Raw genomic sequence first — 14,061 nt, 5'->3', positions numbered from 1 at the left:
AACTTTTTTCAAAATAAATACTGTTGTAATTTAAAGGTATCTTTATTATACAAATAATAATAATAATAATAATAATAATAATAATAATAATAATAATAATAATAATAATAATAATAATAATAATAATAATAATAATAGTAATATACAAATACATATTTTTTCTGGATTTATCAGTTTCTAATTTTGTAAAAATTATTATTATTTATCTATATAATATACACTATAGCATTACACTTATCATATATTTATAATTTTTATTTGTACTAAAAACCAAATATTCTATTGCACCTCTAATTATTACTTATAAGGATATTTTTTGATGTTCAATGTTATCTTGTGATATATATTATTTTATTAATATTAATATTTAAATAATTAAAAAATTTATATATAAAATAATTTATTAATGTATGAATATCATCAATTTCATATTTTTTAAAATAGAAAAAAATGGAAATCAAAGTATATTTTATTTCCTTGCAATATTATAATAACTTCTTTTTCGATGTGTAACTGGTGCATTGAGAATTCTTTGGCTAATAGTACAAGTCAACATTCCTTAATTTTTAAATTTTATGGACCATATTTATTAAGTAAAATCTATTATTAATAAAAAAACATTCGTTTTTTCTAATTTTTTTTTCTAAATTTAATCTTTTCAGTTTTTATTTAAAAAACTAAATTATGTATGTAATATAACTTTCATATTTTTTATTAATTTTTATAAAATAAAGAATACGATCCATGAAGCATAAATGTTAAGAAATGCCGACAGTTTTATTGATGTAATCAATTTCTTCCTTACTCCAAAGCGTTTTATATCGAGCCCTGCGTTCTGAATGGCCCCTGTTAAAACAAATTGTTGGAAAATGTAGATGATACAGATACGTGAAATAATTGAAATATATTAAATGCTTATTTTGACGAGTCTATTTGACAATGTTATTTATTAATAATGCGTTACAAAACATTTGCTGTAACTAATAAAATAGACATACGCCTTCTGTTCTTTCTTTTTTCTTTCACTTTTAAATATAAAATCAATATCTGAAATATGCATATTTTTGTTATTTCATACTGAATAAAAATAAAGAAATATATTACTATGGGTAGGTAAAATTCGATTTATTATTAAAAAATTATAAAAGATATTTACTTCAATATTATCTACCTGTAGAAATTATTTCATTTCAAGTTTTAAATTATTTAATTAAATATATATATTTTAAAATTAATAAAATTTCAATTTAATTATAAATGTAATTCATTTAAATAAAGTTTATTGCCAAGATATACTTATTTCTTCGTAATATTAAAATACGCGTGGTTTTTGAAGAATAATTAATTTCTAATAAAATTATATCAGTTACAACTGTTATGTTTTATCTATAATTACAAATAAGAAAAAAATGATTAATTATAAATTTTTTTTTATATAATGAAATTAATAAGTATAAATATAAATATAGAATATTGTTCAATAATACGCTTACACTTTGACTGAAAGAACAATCTATTACTTTCTTTCCAAAATTTATATATAATTTTTAAATATGAATTAATTTATTCTGGACATAATTCTCGTAAAAATAAAATACTTAAAATTAATGATATAGATGTCAAGAAAGAGAATCTAACAAACTTATATTTGTATTAATTATGACTGATAAAGTAATACAATTTTAAAATCCTAATATCTTAATATAATCCTGGAATGTAGATAAAATGTTGATATGAAAATACATCGATAGAATAATATGTATTTTTGTTATTTTACTTTTAACGCTATGTAAATATGAAGCTTGTACAAAAGAAAAAATCGAATGACGATGAATTTTTTTTGTTCAGTTAACAGCAAATATCGATAAATATGTTTATTATTCTTATTCTACACCTTATCATCGAAAGAAATGAAATAAGACGCAGGTAAAAACATTGTCTGACTCTTTTCTCTAACCTAATTCTAATTTTGCGTAATTAGATCGCTTAAATGTAAAAAATTGGCAGATTTAATGCTGTTACATTATCAGTAACATTGTTCTTATTTCTTTTCTTTTTCATTTCTGATTTATGGTTTTTGAGCTTGTGTTACTAATTCAATGGCTTGCCATTTGTGCATACAGAACAACCTCATTTGTATGTATATGTATACGTTTGTACATTGAATGCGTTTTCATTAAAGTCAAGCACAAAGAAAATTTACAATATCATTTGAAATATTCTTTTTTTCTTTCTTTTTTTATATAATAATAATAATAATAATAATAATAATAATAATAATAAAAAAAGAGATTGAATGATATTTATAAAAAATTTCATTCAAAAACTGGAAGACAATTATTAAAAATATAAAAATAAAATGACACCATGAATGTTTTTGAATGAAAAATAAGATTAATGGCAAAAACTTATCAATGAATATTTTCATATTGAATGTATGAAGTTATTAAGTGCTTTAAATCACATATATTTGTGAGACTATATATTAATATTATATGTAATACATATTATGTAGTATTAATGCAATTAGTAAAAAATGAATTTTTATGTTTAATTTTTCTGAATATTTTTTTAAATTAATAGTTTTTATAACTTTTTATATACTTTTGAAATTAGCATCCATAATGTAATATATAAACTGTAAATCTATAAATTATAGCAAAATGTTTAACATAATAATCTAATTAAAAAAATATTGATGTATTCATTTTTACGAATTTTAGAAGACAGTTGGTAACAAAATCTATATCTTTTGGTACTTTAATAATTTTCTATCTATATAATATTAATATGCTGAAACACATCATCTGATCAATAGTTGCTCTACATTTGCTGCAGTACATTTGAAATTATTTTTTCTCCCTTTCTTTCTCTTTTATAGATCATTGTTGTTGTAATGATTGTTATTGTGTTATAAAGCCTCTATATGATGAATAAAAATGAAAATACAAAGCAAACGTACATTCTTGGTATGTGGCTAATTGATGAAAAATAAATATTTGCTCATAATTTATGATTACTGGTCAACCATGTAAGGCCTTCATAAAGCCCATCTCCAGTTGTGGCACATGATGGCTGAACATACCAATTTCTATCTCGTATCCTAGTTAAACCCAATTTTTCTTGTATTTCATGTGGTTTCATTGCTAAGAAAGATAATAATTTATTTATTTATATATTTGTATAATAATTATCAAATCATTATAAAATATTTAGATTTATACCATCTGGAAGATCTTGTTTATTTGCAAAGATTAATATAATAGCATCTCGCATTTCTCTATCATTTATAATTCGATGAAGCTCTTGACGTGCTTCATCTATTCGATCTCTGTCAGCACAATCTACTACAAAAATAAGTCCTTGAGTTCCAGTATAATAATGACGCCAAAGTGGACGTATTTTGTCCTGACCTCCAACATCCTGCAACAATATTATAATTATTATAAACATTTTACATATAAATTAATGTTATTATTACTTACCCAAACATTGAACTTAACATTTTTATAGGTAACTGTTTCTACATTGAATCCTACAGTTGGTATAGTTGTTACAGACTGTCCTAGTTTAAGTTTATATAGTATTGCTGATATGTAATTAAGGAAATGTTGATGAATAAACTATTTTAAAAAAACATAACATAATTTTAGAGATTTTTTTTATAAAATTTCAAAATAAAATTTACAAAATAAAAAAATTTTTTTAAAATATATATCAAGGATACTAGTTTTCCCAGCAGCATCCAATCCTAGCATCAAAATTCGCATCTCCTTGTTGCCAAAAATCTTTGACAACAATTTGCCCATCTTGCCAGCTGCTTTCTAGGCACCTGGCTTCTAAAGTTTAAAAATTTTAGGTTTTAAAAATATTGTTTTACTATAAAAAAATCTTATTTTTTAAAAATGTTTAAAAATATAATGGTCCATAAATTATTTAAATAAAATCTTTTAAAAATTTGTATAGAAATTATAATAAAATGAATAAAAAATTCTATGAATTTAGCTTAAAACTAATTATCTTAAAAGAAATATAATATTTCTATAAATAATATAATTTAAATATTGTCGAAATAAAAGAATTCAAGGACATTCTTCCTAACCTATCATTCCATAAAATAAAATTAAGACAATTAGAAAAATAGTAGTGTATAAATAAATTCATAATATATTTAAGATTTAATAGAATTTGTAATTACAATTTGTTTATTTATATAAAAAATAATATTCATGTAATAATACCCTATAGTTGTCACTATAAATATACTAATTGGTTTTGTAGCTTGCATGACAATTGATGACGAATTTTTTAAAGAAATCCTTCGAATCAGCAATATGAAAAGACTATAACTTGAAGCAAGCATAAATGTAACTTACCGAAATACATTTACAAAGGGCGAGTACTTTATCATGAACGCATAGACATATCACATCACTACACATTACAACTTATTATATTACATATGTAATATTGCAGCAGCATTATCGAAAATGTTATTTAGGCAGGTACAACATGATGTCTCTTCATAAGTCACAAGCAAACATGCATGTAACTTAAATGAAATATTGAGATCACTTCGGTATACATTGAATACTGACAGAGAATTAAAAGCGCCATCATGTGTTACTATCTATTACTAATATCTAATTGGCAATACATTTAAAAATTTTATATTGCATAAACATGGTCACATACCTTATATTATCGAAGATAGTTTCGAGTTTTATTAATACATATTTCAAAATATAATCAATAATAAAATTGAAACAATATAATAATATTATATAGAAATTATTATTATTTAAATTTATAAATAATTCGATTTAAATATCATTTACTAATTTTTTTTCTTATTTTTATCAAGGATAGTTGTCAATTCTAAATAATATAATATATTTTATAAATATTTTTTAAAGGTAAATTTTTTTTGTATTATATAAAAAAATTAGTATGCATAGTAATGTAAATTGAAAATCTTTTATTAATATTGTTTTAATATATCTTCATATAAAAATGTGTTTTTAAATACTTTTAATTCTTCTTCTGTATACACGCATGCGCATGCCGGTAATCACTAATTACTTAAATAATAAAAATATATTGTTATAAATTTTTTTGTTTTTTTAAATTATCATAAAATTTGTATATATGATTAAATTAAATTTTAAAAAGTTCTTTAAATTTCACTTTATAAAAACCAAAATTGTATACCAAATAAATGAAATAATAATTAAATCATAAAAGATACGTATAATATAAATAAAATTAAGTATTGTTAGTATTTAAAATATTTAAATATTTAAATATTTAGAAGCAAAAAAAAAATAAATAAATAAATAATATATATGGATATTTTTTTTAAATAAATCTTAATATCATTATTATAGATATTTTTAAATATATATACATATTTTAATTTTGATTAAATATAAGTTTGCAAGTTTTTTTTCGTTTTTCATCTTTATTAACATAGTAATACTTAATCAGAAGTAATTTTTTCATAAAAAATTAATTACTCTTCATCAATAACATAGAAATAAATGTTAATATTGACTTATGTATGAAAAGGTTACGGTTCGGATATTTAATCAAGTTTTGATAAGAAAATAATATGATCTTTTAAAACATATTAGTGGATGCAAAATATGTTGAAAAGGGAAAGGAGAATAGTTAGAGAAGTTGGAAGGGTAGGAGGGGCTGATAAGAGAAATCGAGTTAAATGTGCTACGTGGAATCGTGAAAGTAAAGGCGTGTTTCATTTTATCCATGAATTGGGATAGGTTACAAATTTCAGTCAAATGACTGCTGTTTTTTATATTTATTTTTTTCATTTATTTAAATAAAAATATAACACAAACATCTATCAGTTATCGTGTTAAAGATAATAATATTGAAATAACGTGATATATAGTTTAATTATTTATGTACACGGCTGTCAAACGAAGTATTAAACTCTGTGAATATGGAATCTCTCAAAAAAAAATTGATAGAGTGCGGTCAGGAACATTTATTAAAGTTCTATGATGAATTATCAGATAAAGAAAAAGAGGAGCTTTGTCAAGAAATATCTGAATTGAATTTTATGGATGTAATATCATATTTTGATAGTGCAATATATGGTTCTTTGAATATGAATACATTAGATGACAAGGTATCTCCTATTCCTAAAGAAAATATTGCATCTGTTAAAACCACTGATAAGGAACAATTAAAAATGTATGAAGAATTAGGATTGCAAGAAATAGCAAATGGGCAAGTAGCTGTATTATTAATGGCTGGTGGTCAAGGTACTAGATTAGGTGTAACTTATCCCAAAGGTATGTATAATGTTGGTTTACCTTCTGGAAAGACACTTTTTCAACTACAGGCAGAAAGAATACTTCGTTTGGAAAATATGGCAAAAGAAAAGTATGGGAAAGATGGAGAAATTACATGGTACATACTTTTATTTTACTTCAGATTAGATTAAATAATTTAATATATAAAAGTTTATATTTATATAAACTATTTATTATTATAAATTATTTAATTATTAAATTATTTAAATTATTTATTATTTTAATATTATTTAAATTAGATTATTTAAATTATTTATTATTTATATTTATATAAACAAAATAATAATTAATTTTTTTCTTAGGTATATATTAACCAGTGAAGCTACTCATGATATAACAGTATCGTTTCTACATCAACATAATTATTTTAATTTAAAAGAAAAAAATTGTAAAGCCTTTAAACAAGATATGTTACCATGTTTTACATTAGATGGAAAAATTATTTTGGATAAAAAATATAAAATTTCGAAAGCTCCAGATGGAAATGGAGGAGTATATCGAGCTTTAATAACACAAGGAATATTGGATGATATGACACAACGTGGAATTCATAGTGTTCATGTTCATTCAGTTGATAATATCTTAATAAAAGTAGCAGATCCTATTTTTATTGGGTACTGCTTATCTTTACAAACTGATTGTGGAGTTAAAGTTATACAAAAATGTTCCCCAAATGAACCAGTGGGAATTGTATGTAAAGTGCGTAAAATATTAATTATTCTTTATTTATTATTTCTTATTTTATTTTATTATTATTATTATATTGTATTATATTGTATATATTATTATTATTATAGGTTAATGATATATTCAAAGTTGTAGAGTATAGTGAAATTTCAAAAGAAACGGCTGAATTATATTCTAATGATGGACAATTAATGTATAATGCAGCAAATATATGCAATCATTATTTCACTGTAGATTTTCTATATAGCATTGCTAAATATCATGAAAAAGAAATAGAACTTCATGCTGCTAAAAAAAAAATACCATATATTGATGAAGATGGAAACCGAAATGAACCCAAAATTCCTAATGGTATTAAAATTGAGAAATTCATATTTGATGTATTTAAATTTGCAAAACATTTAACAGTTTGGGAAGGAATTCGTGAAGAAGATTTCAGTCCTTTAAAAAATGCAGATTCTGTTGGTCAAGATTGTCCAAGCACTGCACGAAATGATGTACTTAAACTTCATAAAAAGTGGTTGTTAAATGCAGGAGCTATATCTGTATCAGGTGATATAGAAATATCTCCTTTATTATCTTATGCTGGAGAAAATTTAAATCATATAAAAGGACAATTATTGGAAGGACCTTGTGTATTGGAATAATGAAATCTATTATTTTCATAATTTTTTATGATAATGCTTTTAAAAATCTTTTAATTCTTCAAAAAGTCTTCATAAAAATATATTTTTTAATATTCTGTAATTTAATAATAAAATTTAATGTATTTAATGTATAATGCAGCATAATTAAGTTATAATAATTCTTCAATAGTCAACATTCTTATATAAATTTTATAACAATGATGCAGAAATGCTATTTATTAAAAATTGTAAGATATGAATTTTATATATATAAATAATTTTCATATGATTTTATATGAAAAATTATAATATTTACAAAAATGTTTCAGCAAACTCATTATTAAATTATTAAAATTATCATAATATCTTGTTTAAAAATATGTAATTATAAAATTTTAAAAATTATAAAATATGAAAATATATAAAATTCATATATTTTAACATAATGTATTAAATAAATCATTTTTGTACAATTGGTGTAGTATGTATAATAATAAAAATTAATAAGAAAATAATATCGATAAATTTTATATATTTATATTTAAATCTTAAATAAAATTTATTATATCAATTATGACTTATATTACTGTAATTTATATTAAGTACTATTTAATATTTAAATACCATGTTTTCATATTTTGATTTTCTTTGATATTTATATTTTAAAAAATATATTTTTAAACATATAAAATGAAAGATGAAAGTTTATTTTGAAATTAATAATTATATAAAAAAATATAGATTTATAAATTAATATTTTATTTTTTCATTACTATAAATTTTTTTCTCTAACCTTATATACATAGGTTGGTATTAGCTACATTTGAATTTAAGCAACAGTTACAATTGATATTATAAAACGCAAAAGAGTATACAGTAGTTATTACAAAAGTTATATTAAGAGTGAATTATATTTATTAATATGGACGAAATTTTTGAAATTTTAGACAATTGTCATTTAAATAATGATAAATGTGAAAAAACGTCAACAAATATAATAGAAATTAATTGCATACAAAATTTAAAGAAAGAGATTGATAAATTATTTGCGAATATACGATGCAATTTAGGAAGTGTTGAATATACAAATCTTAATAAAATGTTAGCAAATTGTTATTTAAAGGTATCAATAATATATTAATTTTATATTATATTATGAATTAAAAATATTTCCAAGTAATGTGAAATAAAATAATTTGTTTATATAATTATGAATATTATTTTTAGACTGGTAATGAACTTGAAGCTATATTTCATTTGATTGAATCACATGCTGTAATTCTTCGACAACAAATATTACATAGATGTATAAAAACAGAAATGCGAAAATCAATTTTAAATGTACAACAAGCTTATGGGCTTAAATCTTCTTATGTTGGATTCAATATAAATAACAAAAATAAAATTGAAAATATAAAAACCATACTTTTTGATTTGCCCAAAGGTTAAAAATAATAAATATATTTTTTTATTTAAACTTTATTGAATATATTATATTATATTATATATATATATTAATTATTACAAATCTTTTTTTATATATTTTTATATATAGAATGGTATATGATCCAAATTACTGGACAATATAAATCTCCAGATATTTTTACATATACTAGAAATAAATCGGATACAATGCATGAAATATATATTACTGTATTACCAACAGGAATTAAAGAAGTAGAACCCTTGTGTCTAGTATTACCAAAACCCAACTTACATTCTTCATATGATATTTGTTATGAAATTCAAAAATTACTTTCAAATAATAGATCAGAATTAGAAACTACATATGCAAATAATGAATTGTATTGGAAAATGAGAGAGAGACAAAATGCAAATATGAAGGTATTTAAATAAATAATATTAATAAATTTAACAATATTTTATATATATATATACATATATATATATATATATATATATATATATATATATATGTATATATATATATGTATATATACATATTTGCATATATGTATGTATATTTAAGACTGCTATGCATGCATTAGAACATATATGGTTACGAGAATGGAGAATCTTATTTATGGCAGATCCAATAAACAAACAAAATTTAGTAACAGATATTGTACAAATGATAGATAAACTTATATCTGATCACAAAACTTCGTAAGTAAAGCATATTTTCATTTTTCTAATTTATCTTTTTTACATATATTACAGAAATCATATTATTGCAATATATTACAGAAAAGTGATATCAAAAAGATCCAAGTGGTTATTAAAAAAAATAGCATTAGCAGCATGTTTTCTTACAAAAGAAGAAATAGCACGTGCTGTAAAATATGTACTTTCTGATTATGATAAACTTGCAGACAGTGTTATACTATCTATATTTGGAAAATTACCTTGTATGCAAGAGTTAAAAAATGCAACTAGGAAAACATTAGTTTTAATAATTGATGAAGTAAGCTTAATAACATAAATGTAATATGTTATATATATATATATATATATATATATATATATATATATATATATATATAATGTTGGTCTTTTTGCAATATAAAATTTACAATTTCTTATATGTTCTTTAATATTTTATAGCATATGGATTATATACCTTTTGAATCTATGGAAATTTTAAAATTCCATCCAATTACACGCTTTCCATCATTGCACATTGCATATGCTTTATTTAAAGAACATGAAAATACAATGGAAAATGGCTGTAAAATAATTCGAGTAAAAGATGATATAGGTACATGTATAGTTAATCCTTCAGGTAACTTATCAAAAATGGAAAAACGTATGAGATTATTTATTGAATATTGGTTACCAAATTGGAGAAGTTGGTACAATATTGAACCACAGGAAGAAGTTTTTGAAGATTCATTAATTAATCGAGATATATTAATGTATATATAATTTTATTTTTTTTGTATATTATATTTTATTTGACATATAATATATTTATGATATATTATTTTCATAGGTATAATGGTCATGGAAATGGAATACAATACTTACCAGGAGAACAAATAGAAAGACTTAGAGTAAAATCAATTGTTTTATTATTTGGCTGTAGCAGTGTAAAATTACTTAATGTAGGAGGACGTTATCCACCATATGGAATTTCAAATCAATATTTAATAGCAAGCAGGTAAAAGTAAAATTACTTTTATTTATTTTATTTACTTTTATATATTATATCAATTTTATATTTCATATATTAATTTTAATTTATTTTATTTTATTTTTAGTCCTTGTGTACTTGGTATGTTATGGGAAGTTACAGATGCTGATACCGATAAAATGACAACAAATTTCATCAGTAATTGGATTCCATCACCATTAAATAGACCATGGACTGATGTTGATATTAATATGTGGTGTTTAGGTATTCTAAGTTAGTATGAAAAATTATAAATTATCTTTTTAATTATTTTTATTGTTTGAATTCACTCTTATAAATTTGTTTTTTTTTTTTTTTAATTTGATAATTAGAATTTTTAAAGAATTCACATAAAAGCTCTCAGAACTTATCTATAGAACCTGAGATGTTGAGAGCAATTGCAAAATCTAAAGATGTTTGTTCTCATTATATGACTGCAGCTGCAATAATAGTACGAGGACTGCCAATAAAGCTTATTTGAATTGTAAATGTAAAAAAAAATATAAACGAATATATAATGAACATCAATTTACATATGATTAAAAAAGCTGATAAAAAGTTTATTTATAAAATGTTTCATAATTTGGTCATTTATCATGTTCGATGTGTACTTTAAGATATTATTTTTGGTCACATGATTATTTGTGGTTCTGGTACAGAACTGGAAATATTCTTGTGAGGTAAAACTTGACCACCATTAATATATAATTCATCCTTAACAATTACATCTTCACCAAGTACTGTAGTACCTTCCATTCGTACCCAACGTCCTACAACACTTTTCCAGCCCACAATGCACCTATAGTAATATTAACATTGCATTATAAATATATTAAAAAATGAATCAAGATCTCTTTAAGATCTTTAAATCCGCGATTTCATTATTTTTGATATTCACTTTTTATGTATATATATGTAATAAATTTATAGATTTATTTATTTCTGATCAATGAAAATAATTATTTGTTTTTATTTAGAATTAATATTAAATATTAAAGTTAATATCAAGTTAATTAAGTTATTTAAGTTAATATTAATATGTTATCACATAAAAAATTCATAAATTATTTTAACATTTACCCATCCAGCCATGCGTGTTCTTTTATTATAGCTGCCTTAAGAATAGTACTTCTTTTAATGCAACAACCATCGGATAAAATAACACCAGGACCAATTGTAACATTTGGTCCTATTCTACAATCTTTGCCAATCTTTGCTGTTTCATCTATTAAGACATTTCCTACTACTCCTGGACCAGAATATAATTTTGCTGGAGACTTTTGTCTTAGAGATGTCAGGTACATGCTCATTCCTTTAAGAAAATCTTTTGGTTGTCCAACATCCATCCAGAATCCTGTTAGTTCCATTGCATATAATTCTCCATCACGAGCCATATTCGGAAAAATTTCTTTTTCTATACTTGTTGGCTTCAATTCTATTCTTTTTAAGACACTTGGATTCAAAATATACATGCCTATAAAATTATATTTTAAAATGTTAAAATTAATATGCTATAATTCAAAATAAACAAATACTTGCCTGCATTAATTTTATTTGAAATAAATTCTTGTGGCTTTTCTATAAAATTTTCTATTTTTCCATCATCTCTATATACTACTACACCATACTTTGATGGTTCTTCTACTTTAGTTACAATTATAGTACCTTCTTTACCATGACTTTTATGAAATTCTAAAAGTTGCATAAATGGAAAATCACAAATAATATCAGAATTTAAAACAAAAAATGGTTCATCTCCTGAACACAATAGATCATGTACAAGTGCAAGTGGTCCTGCAGTGCCAAGTGGTTCTGGTTCGTGTGAAAAAATCAAATGAACTCCTAATTTTTTAACTTCTTCGCTCAAATCTCTTTCCATTTCTTCTGCCCGATAAGATACAGCTAATATTACTTCTGTCACATTTGTCTCTACCTAAATGAAGTATTATAATATTAATTTATAAAAAATAAAGATAACACAAAGATATTACAATATACCAGAGCTTCTATTTGATGTAAAAGCATTGGTTTATTAGCAAATTCTACTAATGGTTTTGGTCGACTTAATGTTAAGGGTCTTAATCTAGTTCCATATCCACCAACAAGAATTACAGCTCTCATTGTTTCTAATTTTTTTCTTTTCCTTTGCATTACTCTTCAATTATCTTGGTTAAAATATATTCATAGTAGAACATTCATATATAATTTTATTCTAAAAAAAGATAAAAGATTAAAAATAAGATTTAAAAATAAAAGAAATATAAAAAAGTAAATAAAAATATATGCTTATTATTGTATATATATTATATATATTATTGTGTAAATACAATGTACATCTTAATTATACATTCTATATATATTTAATTATACATTTAATTATAATAATTATACATTCTATATATACTTTATACATATATATAAAGTATATATATACATATATATATAAAGAAAAATATTTTTATTAACAAAAAAAAAAGATTTTATCTATAAAATCTCCAATTAACAATTATTTGAAAAAATATAACAAAATCTGCAAAAATGTAATTGAAAATAAAATACACTATAAATTTAATTACATATTTGTTTTACAAATGTATTTTTTATTTTAAATATTTAAACTACACAAGTATCGATAAAATACATACCTGATGTCTACGTATCACTATAAGTAAAGGTAGAAAACAATCATATTAATGAATATTGCCACGTAGGATTGAAATATAATGTACACGTATGTACATGACACACGTATGCGATAAGGGTACACGCATAATTATAAATACTAACACAATTAAATAGTATTAATCGTTTTAACAATATTATTCTTATCAGAATTATTATTCATTTGCTTGTTTTTTTACAATTAATATTACGATATATAAATGCTTGTTATTAGTAATAAATTGCAATAAGTGCCATTATGTCACTTGTATATTGTGAAGTACATAATATAAATATGTTTGTTTTTATAAACTTATTTTGTAAATATTTATTTGAATATATTGAATAAAAAATTTATATAATTATCATATTTTAAAAATAATTTAAATAATAATAAAATTTAAAATTGCTGTAATTTTTATAAAGATTACAAACATTTTTTTCTTATTTTATGATAATTCATACATTATTTACATTACTGAAAATAATATTTAATAAAAATTCATAATAAAAATTAATATTTTTTTGTTGTGGATACTTATTTCTAAAATTAATTTGAAAGAAATTATATTTATAAATATAAATTAAAGAAATTTTAATATAAAGATAAATACAA

At 21.7% G+C, this 14,061-nt stretch overlaps 4 protein-coding genes across 6 annotated transcripts; 2 read left to right on the top strand and 2 right to left on the bottom strand.

The window, feature by feature from the left end:
* Positions 1-471: 471 nt before the first annotated feature.
* On the bottom strand, positions 472-4,636 carry LOC107965281 (ADP-ribosylation factor 6). 2 transcript variants are annotated; one of them, XM_026443724.1, is made up of 6 exons: positions 4,377-4,636; positions 3,728-3,839; positions 3,486-3,589; positions 3,225-3,423; positions 2,963-3,146; positions 472-846 (listed from the first exon to the last, which is right to left on the bottom strand). In XM_026443724.1, exons 2-5 carry the CDS (start codon positions 3,807-3,809, stop codon positions 3,004-3,006), a joined length of 528 nt encoding a protein of 175 aa, XP_026299509.1. In that variant the 5' UTR covers positions 3,810-3,839; positions 4,377-4,636; the 3' UTR covers positions 472-846; positions 2,963-3,003. The 2 variants fall into 2 exon arrangements, with proteins under 2 accessions (XP_026299509.1, XP_026299510.1); XM_026443725.1 differs by lacking the exon at positions 4,377-4,636 and adding an exon at positions 4,242-4,264.
* Positions 4,637-5,525: 889 nt separating this feature from the next.
* On the top strand, positions 5,526-7,749 carry LOC551964 (UDP-N-acetylhexosamine pyrophosphorylase). The gene is made up of 3 exons (XM_624346.6): positions 5,526-6,435; positions 6,641-7,037; positions 7,136-7,749. The coding sequence occupies exons 1-3, from the start codon at positions 5,963-5,965 to the stop codon at positions 7,670-7,672; spliced, it is 1,407 nt and encodes a 468-aa protein (XP_624349.1). The 5' UTR covers positions 5,526-5,962; the 3' UTR covers positions 7,673-7,749.
* Positions 7,750-8,488: 739 nt separating this feature from the next.
* On the top strand, positions 8,489-11,331 carry LOC100576647 (separin). Of its 2 annotated transcripts, none has more exons than XM_026443762.1 (9): positions 8,489-8,774; positions 8,879-9,095; positions 9,318-9,496; positions 9,642-9,778; positions 9,860-10,076; positions 10,217-10,527; positions 10,605-10,772; positions 10,873-11,018; positions 11,117-11,331. In XM_026443762.1, the coding sequence occupies exons 1-9, from the start codon at positions 8,574-8,576 to the stop codon at positions 11,263-11,265; spliced, it is 1,725 nt and encodes a 574-aa protein (XP_026299547.1). In that variant the 5' UTR covers positions 8,489-8,573; the 3' UTR covers positions 11,266-11,331. The 2 variants fall into 2 exon arrangements, with proteins under 2 accessions (XP_026299547.1, XP_026299546.1); XM_026443761.1 differs by having other exon boundaries at positions 9,207-9,496.
* On the bottom strand, positions 11,088-13,583 carry LOC409329 (mannose-1-phosphate guanyltransferase beta). Its single transcript, XM_392845.7, has 5 exons — positions 13,430-13,583; positions 12,783-12,996; positions 12,324-12,717; positions 11,865-12,258; positions 11,088-11,583 (listed from the first exon to the last, which is right to left on the bottom strand). The coding sequence occupies exons 2-5, from the start codon at positions 12,933-12,935 to the stop codon at positions 11,415-11,417; spliced, it is 1,110 nt and encodes a 369-aa protein (XP_392845.4). The 5' UTR covers positions 12,936-12,996; positions 13,430-13,583; the 3' UTR covers positions 11,088-11,414.
* Positions 13,584-14,061: the final 478 nt, after the last annotated feature.

The sequence above is a fragment of the Apis mellifera genome, linkage group LG11 (assembly GCF_003254395.2).
Source record: "Apis mellifera strain DH4 linkage group LG11, Amel_HAv3.1, whole genome shotgun sequence".
NCBI lineage: Eukaryota > Metazoa > Arthropoda > Insecta > Hymenoptera > Apidae > Apis > Apis mellifera.
This window is presented reverse-complemented; position numbering and strand designations above follow the sequence as displayed.